This window comes from Haliotis asinina, chromosome 9 (assembly GCF_037392515.1).
Source record: "Haliotis asinina isolate JCU_RB_2024 chromosome 9, JCU_Hal_asi_v2, whole genome shotgun sequence".
Lineage (NCBI taxonomy): Eukaryota > Metazoa > Mollusca > Gastropoda > Lepetellida > Haliotidae > Haliotis > Haliotis asinina.
Window position 1 is genome coordinate 30,623,286 of NC_090288.1, and position 20,911 is coordinate 30,644,196.

At 39.0% G+C, this 20,911-nt stretch overlaps 1 protein-coding gene across 1 annotated transcript; it reads right to left on the reverse strand.

The window, feature by feature from the left end:
- Positions 1-9,302: 9,302 nt before the first annotated feature.
- Positions 9,303-20,910, reverse strand: LOC137295908 (pre-mRNA-splicing factor 18-like). Its single transcript, XM_067827485.1, has 10 exons — positions 20,728-20,910; positions 17,150-17,248; positions 16,552-16,626; positions 15,719-15,832; positions 14,839-14,985; positions 13,732-13,800; positions 13,077-13,217; positions 12,144-12,215; positions 11,119-11,274; positions 9,303-10,616 (listed from the first exon to the last, which is right to left on the reverse strand). Exons 1-10 carry the CDS (start codon positions 20,788-20,790, stop codon positions 10,533-10,535), a joined length of 1,020 nt encoding a protein of 339 aa, XP_067683586.1. The 5' UTR covers positions 20,791-20,910; the 3' UTR covers positions 9,303-10,532.
- Between the last annotated feature and the right edge of the window lies 1 nt (position 20,911).

The window sequence follows — 20,911 nt, forward strand, 5'->3', positions numbered from 1 at the left end:
CGCAGGACTGACTGTCTCACCTCTCAGTCACCTGCCTGAATTGTATTTCTTTGAATGAAAGTTTACGCAATGATTACGTGCGCTCGTGAGAGGTTTTCTACTAGGGCGGTGGTGAAAGCGTTCGCAAGTCACGCCAATTCCCCGGTTCGATTCCCCACACGAATAAATGTGTAGTGTCTCGTTCCGGTGTCCCCGCTTTAATATTGCTGGAATATTGCTAAAAGTGGCGTAGAATCATATTCATTCACTCCGGCTCTTGATCTTCAGAGGATTGAAAACGTATGTAGCCTAGGTATATTTCCGTCACACCGTTTCAAATACTGTACAAAAAATAGTAGAGTTAATGGCACCTTCTTCGTAAGAAATGTGTGTTTAAAAAAGGACAATTTTTCTTATTTCTGAAAGGACCTGTTCTTAACATTCGTTGTTTCGTCTGTATTGGAGCATGCAAATTGTCTTACATACCGAAACCTGAGTTTCATTAACCTATTCAGACAATGGCCTTCCTTTCGGCTGATCCGATTTTTGTCGTGTGAAAGTGAAAATAAAATGAAACACCTCCGGTTACACTGAATTCCTATTCCTTGTTTCACATGAAAAAGGCATTTACAAATAAATTTTAAATTTAAACTTTAATAACACTGTATTTCTATAGTTTAAGGCGAGGTGTAAGCAGCAAGGCGAGGTGTAAGACAGACTGTATCTGTATGACGAGGTTGTAAAATGATTCACAATGCATCTGGCTCACTGGTTACACCTGTTATGAATGCATCTGGCTCACTGGTTACACCTGTTATGTGTTTTTTTACGTTTATGCACTGTCGTTCTGGAACGCTCAGTGAGACTGATATAATATATCTGTACCGGATCGCCAGACTTTTCCAGCGGCACAGCCTCGTTCTGAGACTTCCACGATTTCCAGATATCCGTTGGTCAGCGTTCACTGTACGACAGAGCATGCGCTACGATGTGTTTGCAAGGATTAAAATGAGCGTCGTGTTGCAGTATACGAGTGCTTAGATGTATCAAGTCATACTGATTAATATCTATATATCCAGTCAAATGAGTTAGTCTAAATATTTTGCGCTCAGTTACGCAGTAGGGCGGAACCCAGTCAACAGGAAACGATGGTTTGACTTGCATCGGTTAAAGAGCAAAACGAGTGTTTGCGAATAATTGCATCGTAAGAGCTCACACACTGAAATTTCTTACAATGAGAAAGCAGTGGTGTGCAAATGCTTGTTTGAATGGAATAAGGGCGATGGTGTTGCTTGGTGGTTAAGGCGTTCACCGAAGGTCCGGGTTCGATTCTTTAAATGAGAACAAAGTGTTCATGGGGTTTACACATTGTACCCGTGGGGGAAATCGAACACGGCGTGGCGAGTGAACGCTTTAAACTCTAGGTTACTACACCGCCCCAACAATAATAGTACACATGCAACATCGGTGCAAGTAATACCCAGTCTTGACTGTCTGGTAGATTCCATTCGGTACGAAGGACAAATACGAATCAAAACGAAAATCATACGAATAGATCTCTAAAATTCAGTGGTGATACCGTGTGCTCGCGAAAGGGTAGACATGACACCCGTCATATATGGAATTTAACAAAGCAACACAAGACTATTATTCTTTGAATTAAATAAACAGAACATTTTCTGAATGATTTGATATTAACATTCTGCATCTTGCCGTATAGCAAATATTTTCGTGGACACATTTCATCCATGTGCAACGACGCGCAGTGCACGTGAAAGTTTCTACTCCACCATTGTTGAAATCAAGTTTGTACTGGTGACGTGTCATACTCTCTCCTTTCAATCTGGATTGAATATTCTGTACCATATTTATCATGGCACGTCGCAAATTGTCAGAGGCACAAAGTGGCAGATAATTGGCACGAGACATGCAATACCCGAAACAAACTGGACATCAAGTTGTACGCAATCCTCGCGTCAATACAAGACTATTGATCAGACTTAAGGCTAAAAATGATATTAAAGATCTTCCAAGACCCGACAGACCCGGTTACACAACAAAAAGAGGATGGAACATTGTTGAGACATGTTAGGCGTCGTTCATTGATCTCGAGCTCTTCAGTCAAAGCAACAGTGGTTACATGCATCGTTTGTGTTGAATTATACCTATACTGACATGTCAGTTTACATGTAATTATAGATATCTATTAAAATTAAAGCACTCTGTGTATATTTACCATCATATAATCCAACTAAGAGGACCGTCACCATGGTTGGGGTTTTTCAGTACATATTGTGTACAAACGTTGACTAGATACAAACAACTACGCATACAAACAATCCAGGCATTTTGAATTACGATTCAGAAGCGCCAGGTGTCTTTTGAGGTAAGTGTGCTGCTTAATACTTGTAACAAGCTGGGTAGAGAAACATTTGCACATAATTTATTAAGTAGGGTTTCCGTGCTTTTATATTTCGATTTTAAAAATATAACCTGCAGCTCAGGAATACGATGATAATGGCTTCATGTAACGACGGAGAGTAATGTTAATCTTTCGAAACATTCCCATTGTGACGAACGAGGTTTTTAATGGAATTTAAATGTTTTTGATTTCAAATATTACATGCAGCTATGGAATGTGATGGTAATGGTTTTATAAAATGACTTAAAGTTGTGTTAATGTTTCGAAACAGTCACATTCTGTCCAATGAGGTATAAAATTATAAAACAACGGACATGGAAGGTTATCTTAACAGCTATATTTATGAATGGCGTCTCACCATTTGTGTGGACATGGAATTTTGAACGTACAGAAAAGTGTGATTTACTGACCAGCAAACCCTTACTTCAGACATTTCAGTTTTTATCAAATCTGTAACAAAAGAAGAGTATCTATTAACTCAAAAAAAGAATAAAAGAAAAAAGAAAGAAAAAGAAAAGAAAAAAAAAGAAACAAATAACCCTAGTTTGTTTAAGACATTAATATGTTGAACGTTTCATGTTTATCTTACCGTTTGACACATTTGTGCCATAAATGCTAGTTTAAAAAGATATAATCTACCGACCATCCATTCCAGTGTCCTTAAGATGTCCTGATTCTGTTATTGTTGATTTAATGAGGCCGGGTATACCTCGTCCTTCATTCTCAGGAACTTCAAACCGGGTCGGGTATCAATCAATTAACCAATTTTAGGTGAATGGTATGTAAACGGCATCAGTAGAACATGGCTGTGATGGATAACTGAGAATGACAGTCACTCTCTTCTGAATCTCGAATAAATTCGCATTTTTTCACGCTGTGTATAATTTTCTCCCCCACTGAATGTTGAGTAATACTTAACAAAAAATACAAATGTCAAAATGCACCACACAGAGGTAGAGTATCGGCCACGGCTATCATCACTAAGGAAACGCGAAAGGGATTTGAGCGTACATTACCGAAAATATAAAACAAAAAGGAAGAGTTTCGGCACACCAATTATTTTAAAATATTAATTCAATCCCTTCAACCTGGACTCCCAAAAGTGGTTAGAGGCTCAAATATTACAGTACAATTCATCTCTGGACAGAATGACATTGTTACAAAGCATAGGTTATGGAGTGTGTACATTTTTATCAGCTGTCGTTAAAGCGTTAAGCCTTTGAAAAATATGAACGAATAAAGGAAGATTTAATGTTGTACTACTTTACTAATATGCGTTAAATTAAGTATGATTCAATGATGTCTTTAATCACCAGGGTCGTTCTTTCGGAGTTTCACAACAGTCTCACAAGCAGCAGATAATATCAGCTTGGATACAGCATGGGCGTCTGTGGTTCGTCATTACCAGGTAGGTCATCCAAGACTACTGTGTGATCCCATAGCAGTTGTTTTAGCTGTTAAAGCCAAACACTTCTACAACGACCTGTAAGTTACAGACGTTGGGCCAGACAAACTCATGAATGGTCTCACTGACAGTGACCATTTCTCTGGCATTTCTCATTCTAGAGATCTAAAGCTTGCCTCGCATCCGCGAATGTCCTGACAGTTCCTGTCTTGATGCAGTTGAGAAAATATGCTGGGTCAAATAAAGTGAAAACACCGTGAAAATACTCATGCACTGTACAAGACAACCCTGTGATCAGCAGTATACGCAACAGTTTTGGTAACGTGTCGCCCAATCCAGTTAGTTACCTATTACGACTGGCAATTTTTGCTGAAAACCAATAATATTGTAAATCAGATCTTCATGGGTCTTAAATGCCCAAAAGCTATGTAAACACTGAACAAATAATGATGCAAGGGATTGAAACCATGTGTCATTTATTTGTTGTCTATTATTCGCAGATCCCTCAAACTGGAAACCCACCCTGGACAAAAGCGATTCCATGACAAAGAGTCTGAGCGACCGAGTGTCAGAACGAGTGTCAGAACGAGCATCAGAGCGAGTGTCAGAGCTTAGAGCAAAGGCTCAGAAAAAAGCTGACAAGACGGAATCCATTGAGTGCGACGATGAGGGAGACAAGAAGGAAGGGGTGAAAACTGCCAAGAGCATTTTGACTAAACGTATGGACTAGCCACACACTCAAGGAAATGACCAAAATCATTTCTGTTTTTTTGTGGCCATCTCGCTATTTTCACGTGTCAGAGAAATATTTCAGATTAGAAATGTAAGGCTAGAGATGTTTAAAGGTTAGCGGATATTTGATGCAAAATACATTTTTCCAAAACCATATACTCGTATCTGTAACGATTCAACGTTATTGTTCCGAATTTATCAATACTGATGTAGACAAATCATAATTTTAAAAATATCATTTCCTGGTGTGAATTAATTTTTTTACAGTGCTTATTATAATTGTATTTTAACATTGCAATGTTTAGGAGTCGGCGAATTTTTTACGTAAAGTTCACACTGTAAGATTGAATTGAATACATTACAGATTATTTCCTGCCACACGCAGTCTTAGTCTGTCATAGGGACCCTTAAATATACCCTACCGAGTCCAGTGTTTCAGGAAAATGAAGACAGTCTCTGGTCTCCGTTTTACTGTTTTTAATTTTAAATCAAAAGCTGTGTTTTTTCTGTAAAATGTGTTCATTTCTGACTTGCTGTTAGTCTAGCACTGTACATAAATCTTTATCCCGTGGAGGTGGTGGCATCCGTTTGTATCAGTAAATGTTGCTAGGAAATCTTCATGTTCATTCGGAAAGGATCTGAGTGTGCAAACCCATGGTGGATGTAAAACTATCTTCTTCGCAACTTCTCGGATTGGTACTTGAACGTTGATGAAGGAACGTGATGTATAGAAATAAGTGAGTGAGTGAGTTCAGTTTTACGCCACTTTTAGCGATATGCCAGCAATGTCAGGGCGGAGGACGCCAGGAAATGGGCCTCACACATTGTACCCATGTGACGAGGGTGTTCAACAGTATACCCGACCGCCACAGATGAAGCATTGATGATGCGGTGAAATTGGCTGATCAGTGTCATGCGTCAGTGACGTATAATTCTCTTTAATTTTGTGATTGTTGATGCTACTAATGCATGACTATTTTCAGTGTTTGTTGTGCGTGTTGTGGATACATAAACACGAGAAGCGTGACTAATCATTATCACTAGTGAGATCTGCATGGGAGGCATCCATAAACAACAACACAAACAGTATATACCGGGTTTACGGAAGTAATATATTACCGTCAGACAAAGCACCAGGCTTTGAGATCGCCATGACAACTGAAATACATATTTTACCTTGACTAAACAGACGTAAATAGTAAATTCTTCGCCAGACAAAACACCAGGACACGAGATTGCCATGGCCACTACAATAATATTTTGCTTGTGTACTGACGTATAAAAGAAAGTACACACATGTTAATCTGGGGTTATTTTCAAATGATATTTTGAAAAGGGCTTTGAATGTGAGTCACACACTTGTATATGTTGCCATAACACTGTTGAGTGTCATTTTGCCTGCGTCTGAATTCTAAATCATGGACTGTTGACTGTTTTTTGTATGCATGACTGATGTTGTCACCTCAGACAGTAAAGTGGCCATGTACATTGGGTTAATAGAAAAGTGATGAAGACAACAGCAACAGCAATAGTCTTTTAATCTATTTCGTTATTTAACTTTAGTAGTGAATAAACTATATGTAATTATTTAGTTATGGATTTGGCTTTGTGTGGACTTCACAAACAGTGGGTGATTGAAACTCATTTCTCAAGATGTTTCTAACTCGTGCTATAGATATGTTTAAACAGCACTGGTATCCTGGTATGGAGGAACGTTCAAGATAAGACACATATCGCACCATTAAATCCGACTTTGAAACAGAGACGTACCTCCACAACCTTAACAACTTAGAAACTGTCTCATTCGACTCCGACTAGGTCTCAATGAACTGGAGGTCAACAAGCACTACAACATCGATAAAATAAACAGGCGCTGTAAAATATGTTATAGCGGAGTCGAAGACGAATACCATTCTATGTATCTTTGCCCAGTCTATAATGAACTCAGAAATAAATATGCACCAACATCTAATTCTATATACACACATGACTTTAAGCAGCTATTATCTTGCAGAAATCCTACTACCCAATTTCGCATGGCTTGATATATATACGCCATGCTTTGGCATTACTCCAAACTTTGTTTTGTTGATTGAATTTAATTTATATTTCTGTTCAACTCATGCATATTTCTGTACTGACATATACTTGTAACTTTGTATATGGGCCTATGGCCTTTTGTGCAATAAAGCATTGACTGATTGAACTACTAATATCATTGTATATACGCTATATTCTGATATACATAGTCAATGCACGTCATGTCTTCGGTGGTATGTCACCATGATCCCTACTCAGTTAAAGTCTCTTCACATTTCAATCGGACATCTTCACGAAATGCATTAAGACACCGATGAAGTTCTTAATCGGTTTAAGAATTCATCTATAGTCTGTTCTAAGTGACGAGTTTCACTTTAAACAAAAAGGTAAATCAAATAAAGTGAAAGTAAGATCGCGAAACCGCATAACTTTGCGTTGCCAGTTGGATATTTAGATCTCAAAATTTTGTTCAAAATAGGATAATGGTGTTTAACACACGATCATACTGGTAAACACATATAAGATGATCCACGACCTGACAAATTACCCAAATCTGCACACTTGGGAACGCCCCACAGAACGATCCACTTGAAACAAGAGGGAGACAGGTTGTCTGATAAATATCGAAATCTGTTTAACAGTATTGAGACATGTGTAAAACAGTAGCGAGACGGGTGTTAATCAGTAACGGTGTTGATTTCATGTCACGGTTAGCCTGTATTGCACGTGCATAATCGTCAAGCTACCTGTAACGAACGATCATAGTTATTGTGTTATAACAAGAAGGTAGGAGCAGTAGATAGAACGGTTAAACAAATGCACGTGCGGAACGTGATGAACGTTAACTTAGGCCAACCCAACTTGTTCTCGGTGTTACATTTAATGGGCAAACCCCTTGTAATACAAACGTTCAGCCACCGTATACAGAATGTTTGTGAAATGTAAGTGATGAATGAATGTAAACACTTATCACAATGACTTCTTTGAGAGGCATTGTTTGATAACGGTGTTAGTACCTACACCGAAACGTCGCACTCATTGCAATGGAGAAGTTGACTATCCATAGAACCTGGTTTTTCTTCGCTTATCACAATGGTTATGTTGTTTCATTTTTTAAAGCATAATCAACCAGTGTCCTTTCCGTCCTTTTTGTAAGATCAAGACTTACATGCAATACCACACTTTGCCTTAAAATCGGAATCAAGTAGCTGTTTGTGAGAATATATGAAACCCAAGGCCAAATATTTAAAATCTACAAGCTAAGATACAATTCATAACGTACACTATGAGCAAAGATTACCTTCATTAACGGAGCTTCATCGTCTGTATTGGCTCCTACCATACCTACAAAGCCTGCTGTGAAGAACACAAGAATATGAGTCATATATGTGTGATCATCTGGCTATGCTTAAACTGTCGTGGTTGGTTTGCGAACGATACACAGTGCCCCGAGCTGTTATGGTTACTGGTATGTGTTTTTCAAATACACGATTCCACTTTATTCGCTGTGTGATACACGACTACAAATAGGTGCTGTAGTTGGTCTGGCAGATTCTCGGGGGCAGGGTAGTCGGGTAGCCTAGTGGTTAAAGCATTCGTTCGTCACGCTGAAGACCTGGGTTTGATTCCCCATGAGGGTACAATGTGCGAAGCCCATTTCCGGTGTCCCCCGACCGTGAGATTGCCGTATTATTGTTAAAGCCGTGTAAAACTAAGTTCACTCACTCGCTCATTCATCAAAAGCATCTCGGAGGCAGGGCGATGGGGTAGCCTAGTGGTTAAAGCGTTCGTTTGTCTTTTCGTCTTTGCTCAGAGGTATTTGTCAGAGAATTTGGTTGCTGCTACTGGCCTGCGACTGCGCTTGTGGCCACTGGTTGTACCTGTGGTCATTGCACTGTTGGTCAGTTTTAGTGAATGTAGGTCAGTGACGTGTATGGTGGTCGGCGGGACAGCCTAGTGGTTCAAATGTTCACTCGTCACGCCGAAGATCCAGGTTCGATTCCCCCCACTGTGTGAAGACCCAGGTGACATTGCTGGAACACTACTAGAAGCGGCGTAAAACTCACTCCTTTTGACTGTGAGTGAATGAGTGAGTGAGTTGGGTTTCACGTTGCTTTTGGCAATATTCCACAATTTCACGGCGGGGACACCATAAATGGACTTCACACATTGTGTCCGTGTGGGGAATCGAACCTGGTCTTCGACGTGACGTGTGCGTTCTTAAACCACACGGCTACCCCACAGCCCCTTATTGGCTAGGAACATGTTTCTAGATCTCCGAACATGTGCATGAGCAACAACAACTGTCACATTCTCACCAAGCTGTTTTGTGTCACACTAGTCAGACTAATTGAGTGTTTGTGGTTCATGCTTCTTTAAAAAAAACCCTCCTTTACCCATTTCCTGAAGAATGAGTGAGTGAGTGAGTTTAGTTTTACACTATACTCAACAATATTCCAGCCATATGGCGGTGGTCTGGAAATAATTAAGTCTGGACCAGACAATCCAGTGATCAACAGCATGAGCATTGATCTTCACATGTGGGAAATGATGAGTGTGTCAACTAAGTCAGAACCTGATCACCTGAAACCCTCAGTCACGTCTAATGACAAGCATGGGTTACTGAAGCTCAATACTGAACCTTCATGGTTCCCTGAAGAATGAATGAATGAATGAATGAATGAATGAATGAAAGAATGAATGAATGAATGAACAAACAACTCATCTCTGTACATGTCAAGTTTATTTACAGACAGACAAGAATCACAGTTAAACCATGTTTGCCTCTTGCTTAGGCATCCTCTCAATTGACCCTGTGAAAGTAATAATAATTAGTTATGTTTATATGATCAACATCATCAAAGTAGTAAACCAAACCATGTCATCCTCAAGTGAATCTATGTACTTCATCAAAGGGTACCCCCTTTTTCACAGCTACAATCTGTATGAGCATAGACTCACAGTTAAGATCAAGCCTTGATAATGCTTTATGGAAAAGTGGGAAAATCACTTCAACCTTTTAGATGCTTCATGGTTATAGTTCATTCATAGATACAATTTGCATTTGTAGACAGAGATGCAGTCAACTACTAGTTGTGGTTGTTGAGAACATGAGATGATTTAGTTGCATGTCTTAATTGTGAACTTGATTTGCATGTTTCAAAATGGGTGTACCAGCACCCCTTGACTAAACTCTCCTTCCCAAGGAGCATTCCAAGTCTTATCTGCATGTAAACATTAAAAAAACATAATGGGGTTAAAATATACAATTTGGTAAAGAGGCAAGGAGAATTACTTTGACTGATACTAAGATAATTAAGCTACATATTTCTAAAAGAAACATAATATGGTTTCACAAAAATTTCACAATATTCCAGCCATATGGTGCAGGGAAAACACCAGAAATAACTACCCATTTCTGGAAACAAACCCGGTGTGGTATAATCACTAAGCTACCCAGATCCCATGCAGTATTATTCCAGCTTCGGGTGTATGATGGTGGCTGTTCAATAAGCCCAATGGATCAGATACCCCACAGGCAGATCTTACATTCAAAACATCCACACAACAGAGCACAATAACACACAAGAGTGACCGTCAGCACAGGGGGAATCTAAATGAAATCAGCAAAGAAATACTGACTTTAATATTTAGCCTGTTAAGGTAATATTCTTTATTGCACAAACTGCACAGTGCATTTACAGACACATGGTTTCAGTGTTTCTTCGAGACTCCTGAAATAATAAAATGTCTTCATGTTACCATGGCAACACTTCCATCAATATTCGCACAGTGGTGAGTTCCATGAATATGTACATCACATGAATATCTAATTTGCCAGACTCTCACACAACTTTCATCAGCTTGAAATATAACAAAGATCTGCTAATGATCCATGGCAAAGTCAAATCTGGCATTTCTACTGAATGTGTTATTGTCTTGTTTGGCATGAGCTCACACCGGACATTTGTAGTTGAAACTTCGAGATGGATCTGTGGGAAATAGTTTCTGGCACTGTGTCATCAACCGCTTTAAACCCTGAGAAAAAAGAAATAATTTTTCAGTTATCAAATATATTAACAAAATAATGATTAACACATTGACTGCCTCTCATGAGTATACTCGATGCATCAATTCTGGTCACTAAGAGGTATCTCAGAACTGCGTCAGTGCTGTTCTAAAACAAGTTTCACATATTGAAAAACAGGCACAAGAAACAAATGTCTTATGGTGTTCTTGAACGCTTGAAACATTGTTTTTCTGCAGACTGGTGCATTCACATTCCCATCGTCAGGGTCACAAGAGTTACTTCCCTTGCTACACAACATCACGGTAATTTATACCCATACCTCTGCTTGATCCAAGCTGTTATAACCATGTCTTATCATGCTGATTACATGCTAGGTTAAGGCACCTGTACCAGATCATGTTTGAATTTATAAAGTTGCAATCTAAAATGACACCTCATTTGATACATCAGCTCCTACATGCCACTTTAAGATAATGCGTCACTCCATTTGACTCTGTGTACAGATCCTACCTGAATATATTTTCTTTGTGTTTCGTCATTCAGCACATGGGCCACATATCTTGAGGAGATTTTCTCACGCCCAGTACGAGCGTGGATGCCAACCATGGTGACTCCAATAGGCCAAGGGGCATTTCCTATGGCCATCTCTAGGTACGAGTCATTAGCCTGGAGAAGAAGAATAACAGGGATATATACCTTGAACAGTGCTCTATTGATCATACTGTCCCATCTTTTCACTCGACAAATATTCCTGCTCATCCAGTTTGAATCATGTTTTTTCTGCTACTTCACAAGATACAATTTCACGACAGCTAGTTTATCAACAAGCACTGTCCCCCTACGGCTGCACTCACAAGATACTGAACAGCCAAGCAACAAAGAGTATTTATCAAATTTGACAAATACATCACTTTCATGCACAGATCACATTACCAACACATTACTAACAACTAGTGAAAAAAAGTAATGCGAAAAGTTTTAAAAGTCAGAGAGTATAGTTTATGCTGCTTTTAGTACCAATCCAGCAGTATCATGAACACCATAAATGAGTCTCCCACTATACCCATGTGACAAGCAAATGCTTTAACCACCATGTCATCGCCCCCACAAGATTGATAAGGTTTCGTTCTGTAAAGAACCTAATCATCAACTTGGTGCTGCCATCTGCTGTCAGATATCATGTGGCTTGTATGAGGATGTAATAGCAAGCCAACTGAAAACATCCATTCCAAAGCAAAGCATCTGCACTTGGAACTTCCGATTCAAACCATACAAACTCTTGCTTTATTGACTTTCACATTAAACATCTGAATATAAAATCATTAACCATATGAACACTTGGGTACCACATTAGAAGTATTCTACCTTTCTGTCGTATTAAATGATCATATTTATCTTATACCATCCCAAAATGATTTTAAGTGATGAGATTTATAGATGAAAATAACTATACCCCAGTTGAAGCATATCCTGGAACTGATCAAGACTGACTATGGAATAGTTGATCCCTCAGAAAAAAGAAACATTCCTCTTACCCCTAGATAGTCCTTGTCCATGAGTCTCTGAACAATTAGTACCATGCTGTCCAGGATGTCCTCGTCTACATTCTGGCAAAAACAAACACTAACATGTAGACAACAACATAACATGGGGCTGTGGCTGGAACATAAAACCAATGATTGATTGACTGAGTAAGCAGGCGAGTGAGTGAGTGCTATTCCTAAAAATCAGAGTTAAATCTGTTTCTGATTACTGATGAACACACAGTTGTCAGTTCCCTTCAGGAGGAAAGCTGTAAGTGAAGCAGGTCTCCGATGTTTCTCACTCTTCTAAACCCCAGTATTTGTATGGAAGTGATGCTGACAAACCTCAAAACAGTGGTTTATAGAGCCAGTCCCCTTAAATACAGAGATGGAAACATATTTTCAGCTGAAAACTTAACATTGTGCCATTGAATGGGGGATTCAGAATGATCAGTTTGAGATAAACTAGACGGAAATCTTTGGATTAGTGAAAAATTGCCGTACCTGTAAACATAATGCCTTAGTTCAACATGGGTACTCTACTCAGAGAACATCCACTCATGAAAGTGATGGTCTGTGAGAGAGATGGATTTAACATAACTTTGAGCTGTTTTCAAGATGAGGTGTGTCAACATAACGCAATCATGCTCATGTGCAAGGAAAGGTTGCACTAAGGTTTCAGAGTATGGCCTTGTGCTGAAAACCCAGATACACAAACTGGATGAACACAAACTCAAACCCACCCAGATACATAACCTGGATGAACAAAACCTTGAACCCACCAAGTTACGCGACCCCGATGAACACAAACTCGAACTCACCCAGATACATAACCTGGATGAACACAAACTCGAACCCACAATCATAAGCTGCCCAAGTGACAAGATATCTGCTCAACAAAATGAAGCATGATGGTCTGTGTGTAATTGGCAGCCAGTTACTTACTTTATTTTTCAGTTTTCTAAAGAGAGGTTTCAGATACCCCACAGTCTGTGTGTGCTGTGCACTGTCCAGCTTCCCTCTGTTCATCCTCTTGTCATCCTCTTTTCGATTGTTTAACATCCTCCCCCACATCTTCATGATGTACTGGAACAATTGTTACCATGGTGACACACAAAGCTCACATCATATGTTCAACAGCCAAAGAGTTTTACAATAATAAAAAACAAAAGATACTGACATACCAAAATATTTCACTTGAAACATTTCTATTTTTGTGAATAACATTAAATATTTTCATTTGCACTCATTAAAAGATGCTGAAAGTTTAGTTTGGACTAGCCAGTTACAGCAGCACAGAACCCTAAGTTAGCTGATCAATGTATCACCTATTTCCTATTGTAAATATGACTCCACATAAGCATCAGAACAAATATTGTGTAGTCTTTCCAAGTGTTACTGTTGAATTGTCTCACTTGGGTCCAGTGGCCTCACTTCTTTCGCTAAAGTGTGTTGTGTTGACGAAGATCACCGGTATAGGTTCCTAATTTGTCAAACACAGTACAGTTATCCCCTACTTGGAAGGTGATTGGGGAATAATTCCATCCTACATGACAACAAACACTGGAGCTGATAATGTGTGAACATTAAGGCATCATACCTTAAAAAATCTCAACATGATCAACTGGTCTTCATCCTTATCACCCTTTCCAAGCCGCTCGCGCATTTTCTGAAAGATAGTTCATGTACACCGTCAGTATTTGTTCAGTAGCCACAGTAACTATGGCAGGTTTTACATGTAAACCAGATGAGAGATTTTTGTTTACAGAGAAATATTTCAAACTTGTAAATAATCAATCCTGGGAATGGCAAGTGCCAGTTCACAAACCACTTTCTCTCTCTCCTTTTTTTAGTCAATGTTTTGGCGATTGTTTAGACAGTTAATCCAATAATACTTTGTTGCAACTGATGTCGTTCATGGTGAAAACCCTGTAGTATCTACAAAATGTATGCAGTCAGTAACTTGCAGTATAAGTGGTCTACTTGCATGTACACAATGTTTCACAGCACAGCAAGAGAATGATTATGATGGGGCAGCAGTAGTCCTCATTCAAGGGGTTTTGAATGGTTTAACTTGAGATTTTCTACATCACAATATCTGAATTACAACAGATGAATTATGAAGATGATCTTAGGGTAGAGTCATCACAAACTTGGTGGGTTTTTGTCAGCCTGAAAGCTTCCTGAAGAAACCCAAAGTTATGTTGGTCTGAGACGTTTACCATTTTTGTAAAACCAATGAGAACTGATGTGATGCTGACAAATCTGTGCTGAAGCAGGCTTTAAACTGCTATCAGTATGACATGGGATCCATTTTACAGACTTATACCCAAAACCTCACTGGAGCAGCCCTATCACAGGATCCTGTTTGGGAATTATAACAGATATCTCACTGGAGCAGCCCTACCACAGGATCCTGTTTGGGACCTATAACAGATATTTCACTGGAGCAACCCTACCACAGGATACTGTTTGGGACCCATAACAGATATCTCACTGGAGCAGCCCTACCACAGGATCCTGTTTGGGACCTATAACAGATATCTCACTGGTGCAACCCTACCAGAGGATACTGTTTAGGACCCATAACAGATATCTCACTGGCCCAGCCCTACCACAGGGCTCAGTTTGGGATCTATTGACAGATATCTTACTAAACCAGTCCAAGAACATGATATTTTTATAGAATATATAAGATATATCTCACTGGTATGTCTTCTTCCGTTGTTCCATCATCTTTGATAAACACATCATTAGACAGCTGGGATCCATCTGATGACTTGATGATCTCATTAAGGTATGCCTGGTCCACTTGATCCATAGCAGCCTTGAAGTCATTGTCAAATCCTTGACCCTTCAACACAAGACAATCATTATTAATAGGGGTGGGCTATAATACTGGTTAACTGATACACTGCAAGTCAACTTTATAATGAGTTATATTTCAGTACACTTTTTGCGAACTGGTTCACATGATACAATCTTTCATTTCCGTGACAATGATCGGTAATTTTCTTGATGATGTATTTCCGTCATACATTACTATAAATTAATAGCTTTGAGAATATTTATTGGTCATATAATCGCATTTGCATGACTTCTATAAATAAAATAGATTGGTACCTGCACTCATATCAAAATGGCAGTTCCACACTTTAGAGTGAAAGTTTTCTTGAGTTCCTAACTTTACAGTGAAGCATTCATTTTGGAAATATTTTCAATCGATACCTTGTACAATCACATCTGGATCCAAGAACCATGTGTTACACTTTGATACTATAACGCAGTACATATTGCAATACGCCAACACATATCACAATATATCGAAAATTGTGTCAATACCCAACCCTGAATATTAACATGATTCTTCTGTACGTCTGAGTGAAAAACACTCTTGTACATTCAAACTAGTGTCATAAAATGTTCATAATCATAAACATGATAATGTTTACAGTGATATCTGAACCTGACTACAAACTATAGCCTTTTAATTACAATACAACACCTGAGCAAGCTGAATAGGAGTTATCAAAATCACACAACATAACACTGTTGACAGGAGAATAATGCCAATTGTTTTAGTGTACCTTTCGGATGTCTGGTTCCTGTGTTTCCAACTTCTTGAGACGGAGGTAAGCCTCGAGGTCGGACTCTCCAAACAGTCGAATTGGTTCACTTCTCTCACGTAGTCGACGGATCACCTGGAACAGTCAGTCATGACTGAGACTACCAGATCACATAGTGTCAGTCATCAATCAGTCATACAGTGATTACTAGATCAGAGTGTCAGTCATCAATCAGTCATACAGTGACTACTAGATCAGAGTGTCAATCATCAGTGAGTCATACAGTGGCTACTAGATCACACAGTGTCAGTCATCAGTCAGTCATACAGCAGCTACTAGATCAGAGTGTCAGTCATCAGTCAGTCAAACAGCGGCTACTAGATCAGAGTGTCAGTCATCAGTCAGTCATACAGTGGCTACTAGATCACAGTGTCTGTCATCAATCAGTCATACAGAGACTACCAGAACACATGGAGTCATTCATCAGTCAGTCATCAGTCAGTCATACAGCGGCTACTAGATCACACAGTGCCAGTCATCAGTCAGTCATACAGTGGCTATGGGATCACACAGTGTCAGTCATCAGTCAGTCATACAGTGGCTACTAGATCAGAGTGTCAGTCATACAGTGACTACTAGATCACATAGTGTCAGTCATCAGTCGGTCATACAGTGGCTACTAGATCAGAGTGTCAGTCATCAGTCAGTCATACAGTGGCTACAGAATCACATGGTGTCAGTCATCAGTCACTTATACAGTGGCTACAGGATCACATGGTGTCAGTCATCAGTCAGTCATACATTGGCTACAAGATCACCTGAATTATATATTGTGTCATTTAAACAATTCTCACTTCTTTCCTGGGGAGTTGATCATACTTCTTGTCTTCCTTCTTTTCTACCTTCTGATCTTCTGCTTCTTGACTCTTCTGTGCATGAAAAACAAGAAATACACAGTGTTAAACATTTCATAAAATGACACAAACCACAAGCCCTAACCGCCTAGAGCAAAATAATTTTATTTTAGACAACATTTCCTTTAGTTGGAAAATAATTTTCCCATTACTTCATTTGTTAATGAGCACAGTGAGTGCAGTGTTCTTCCCTGTCTCATTGTCCTAGTATATCTTTTTACAAGCTTTGTCTTGCAGCTTCACATGACGTACAGGGCATCAGGGTTACTTAGTGGTTAAAGCGTTAACCTGCTACACCAAAGACACAGGTTCAATTCTCCACATTGGTACAATGTGTGAAGCCCATTTCTGACGTCCCCTGCCATGACATTGCTATATGTGGCATAAAACCATGCTCACCCAAACTTACACAAATTACAGCTGGGCACATCTTGGGGCTGATCTAAGAGTGCTTTTCATAAAATAGCAGAGAAAACATGCACTTCAAATACTTTTATAGCGAATAATGTTCTCCAGTGAGTTACAGAGCTTTCCCTACCTGCTCAGCATCTTCCACCTGAGCCTTCGTCTTCTTCCAATACTCAGCTGTCTGCTGGGCAGCTAGGTCCCCACGCTTGAAATACTTCTTATTGGGGGCCTGAAAAATACAAGTATCTGATATGACTTTCATCACTGGTGATTCAGTACTGAAAACTTCCAAAGAAAATATGGTAATAATTTTTAAACCAGTGGTTTACATAAGCAACCATCACTTCTGATATTGACATGAGTTACACATCTTGATACAGAGACAGACAATATACATTCTACTTGACTGACAAGGTGTGACCAGTGTATGAAACTCCTCAAAATACCAGGAAGCCCACCAGGCTGAAGACTGAAAAATGTTGCTAGACCATTAAAACATGTAACCAGCCCTGTATTAAAAATAGGAAACCTAGGTAAGGTGTTAAAATACTCATATCAAAGAATTACTTGTTGTGAGGTAAATTTAAACATGTGCAAAAGCACATTTTACAAAGCATAGCTTCATGGTCCCTGTTGATTCATTTAGTGTCACTGCCATGTGAATGAGACAAACAAGAAAAGTAAGAATGGTCAGTATCTTTGGCAAGAATGGTCTCTACGTGTTCTTCATGCAGTTAGCACAGGGGATTTGTAACTTGCCTTGTGAAAAGTAAACATGTGCAACCGCTAATTTAACAAAAACGACTTGGTTGCTGAAAGCATTCTTTGCACCATTGTAGACCAATCATGTTTAGTGTTAGAGAAAAGGGTAGACTGATCTGTGGAAGTTACGGGTTGATTGATCTATACATGCAGACGTCGTCGTCAACATACCACAATTGTGAACTATTTTGAAAATATCACCCGTAGTCGGAAACATGCTAAAATCTATACCCATGGAAAATGGATTGGCCCACAGGGCCGGCCATAAAATAAAGTTGCAAGCCCGCCATGTAACTAGCAAGCAGCAGGCTGCCGGGCAGATATCATTTCATACACTGGTGTGACACTATGTATCAGGATATATTTTATGTCAACTATCAACCACTTAAACAATAGTCAGTAATAGAGTAAACAGGACCCTGAAACAAAATCATTCCATGCAAGTCTAGTTGGCAAGAATTTCTGAAACTGAAGAAAGTCTTTGGAAGCTTTTCATTTTGTTAAAGAATATATGTACTCTAGGGGGATACAAATACATCAATCATTTATTGACATCAATATAAATGACACGCCGTCATAAAAACTACTCATTTCAACATTTAATTTCGTAAATTTACCTTTTTCACAACTGTGCACAATTCTCTCCCACGAATTAAATTTCAACCAATCAGAGCGACGCGCCTCCATGACGCAATACGAGGTATACCTATGATGTAGGTTACTGTAGTATTAGTGTACATTTCCTGGGGTAGATTATCTTGTTTATAGGTTTGCCTAAACCTGCAATCATGACAACAGTTTTGAAAAATGGTAAGTTTATGTTTTCACAATCTACTGCTATTTATTTTTGTCACCTGCTTTGCACATTTTCTGAGATACAACTTGTTTTCATAGACGATTCTATGAAAATAGCTTGTTGTCATAATGGTCATAAATCGTTCTGTTACAAGTGGTGTCAAGCAGAATCTTTTGGCTCATGGTTCAAAAACATATTTAACTACGAGTAATAAGTAGTTTTGATCATTTTTAACTTGATGAAAACAAACCATAATCTAATTGATTCTCCAAATGACTTTAGACCATGATGCTACAATGTTAAAAAATGGCAGCATCCTATCACGAACATCCGCCAGTCTGAGAATAAATGCTATTTAGGATTATTTTCCTCGAGGTACAAGATTTAACCTACTTTCGACTGGTACTAAAATTTTTATTTGATTGTTAGACAATAGGATTTTGCATGACACTGCTTATAACATAACAATTTTACTCTTCAAGGCGAGGTGGATATCAATATAACACTTCTCACAATATTATTGTCACTTCGACCAAAACCTTGATTGCTACCAAGGAAGAAATCCTTATGTCACAAGTTGTGTCATGACTATCAGTCATTTAATAGTAAGCAGTTTTGATTTTTTAACTCGCTGAAAACAAATATCAATAGCATCTTCTATTTTCGAAGTGAGGTACATGTCGAACCACCAATTTAATATGTACAGCCTTCCATAACACTCTTTTTGCACTCACAAACAACATATTTAGCACAAACTGAGGGGGCTCGTAGAAATCTGTGCATGGTGCCTCTATCACCCAACACCTGGGAGTATTTGACCACAACACAACCATTCGGCATGACTTTGTTGATTTTGAGAAATCGGCAAATTGATGAGCTTCCTACGCATTTTATATACAAGTAACTGAAAATCCTTCCTTGCTTGACGTCACTGCAGTGCTCTGGTGATAGAGTTACGTAACCTGTCTGTGGTTTCGTTCATTCATAACTACTCGTGTCATTCCAACAAGCTGGATGGTGTCTCATACCCTTATCATGGCCATGTTTACAACTGGGTTCTGTCTACATGCAAACGGGCATGGAAATGAAAATGAACTAGTACTATTATCAAGGAGAGATAACTCTGAATTTCCAAACATGGCTCCTTGAATATATATCGTACATCCCGTGGGCAAAACTGCAATATGGTCATTGCCTTTGCTAATATGTTTCAGTGATGAAAGTTGTTCATCCATTAGCTCAAAGTTTATATTTAAATTTTCCTTTGCATAGTTTAGCGAAGTTTTAAAGTTCAACGGTTCTGCCATTTTCATGGTTTGAAATGCGTTTTCCTATGCTTGATTTGATAGGTTTGCCACAATTTTGGCAATAATGGCATACGAGAGGAGTATGAGTCTTCTGGTACATCACGGAAAGAGACGAGTAGTTGTGAATGTGGTTTCGTTAGCGGGGGAGAGTTTTGGCAACCTTTAATTGCTCAGTATTAACTGACCATGCATTTTTTAAGAAAAAAATTGGTGTTCTGCTTAAGACTAACCACAAGTCTTTTATATGTAATGGTGACTAAAATGCACTTTACTGTGCAGAGCACCCTTCACAATCCTTAGGGTTTGGGGTTAGAGTTAGGGTTAGGGTTAGGCACCTTTTATATCCTTAGGGTTTGTGTTTGGGCTTGGGCAACCTTCACAATCCTTTGGGTTAGGGCTTGGGGTTTGGGCCGTAGTGCTAATTAATCTGAAAGAGTGCACCTGGTAACGTGCAGTACTCCCGTAATGGATACACGAGTAAAAAAAAATGTGAGTTCATTTGTTCTTTAAGAAAATCTAAAGTTCAATTAAATTTCTGATAAATGTTTACATTAGTGATAAAGTGTTAGTAATGGTTAGTCTTGACAATGAACAGGTGAGTCTTGATGAATTCGGCCTCCTTTGTTGGGGCCAAAATTGGGGCCAACAGTGTGTAAGGTCAGTAAATGTTGTTCAGCCAGGTGTTATATTTTTAATATCCTTGGGGTTGCCTTCTGAATTTGTTTTACAATTGATTATGTCGCCTAATATCAATGACGTAGCACGAATCAAAACGTAGAAATAAGTACATGGTGTGGGCAAATTTATTCCCACAGTTCTACAGAAGGTCTCTTTTGCACTTACTAATACATTACTGTTCTCAAGCTGTCGCTTTTTTCTCTCAATTTCAGCTTTGATTACATCCATTGCTGTTCATACCGTAAACAACACTCTCTACGTACATAATCCACAAACTGAACATGAGTGGTTAAATGGAACTCATTCTAACCAATCACCGATGGTTTAATAAAACCTTGAAGGAAGTGTA

Bases quoted from the DNA above. Each gene is read 5' to 3' on its own strand.
- LOC137295908 (XM_067827485.1), bottom strand. From the start codon at position 20,790: ATGGATGTAATCAAAGCTGAAATTGAGAGAAAAAAGCGACAGCTTGAG. The intron at 12,216-13,076 runs GTAAGTAACTGG...TGTTTTTGCCAG, and splicing joins TTAGAAAACTGAAAAATAAA to AATGTAGACGAGGACATCCT. The intron at 10,617-11,118 runs GTAGGATCTGTA...CTTTTTTCTCAG, and splicing joins CACAAAGAAAATATATTCAG to GGTTTAAAGCGGTTGATGAC.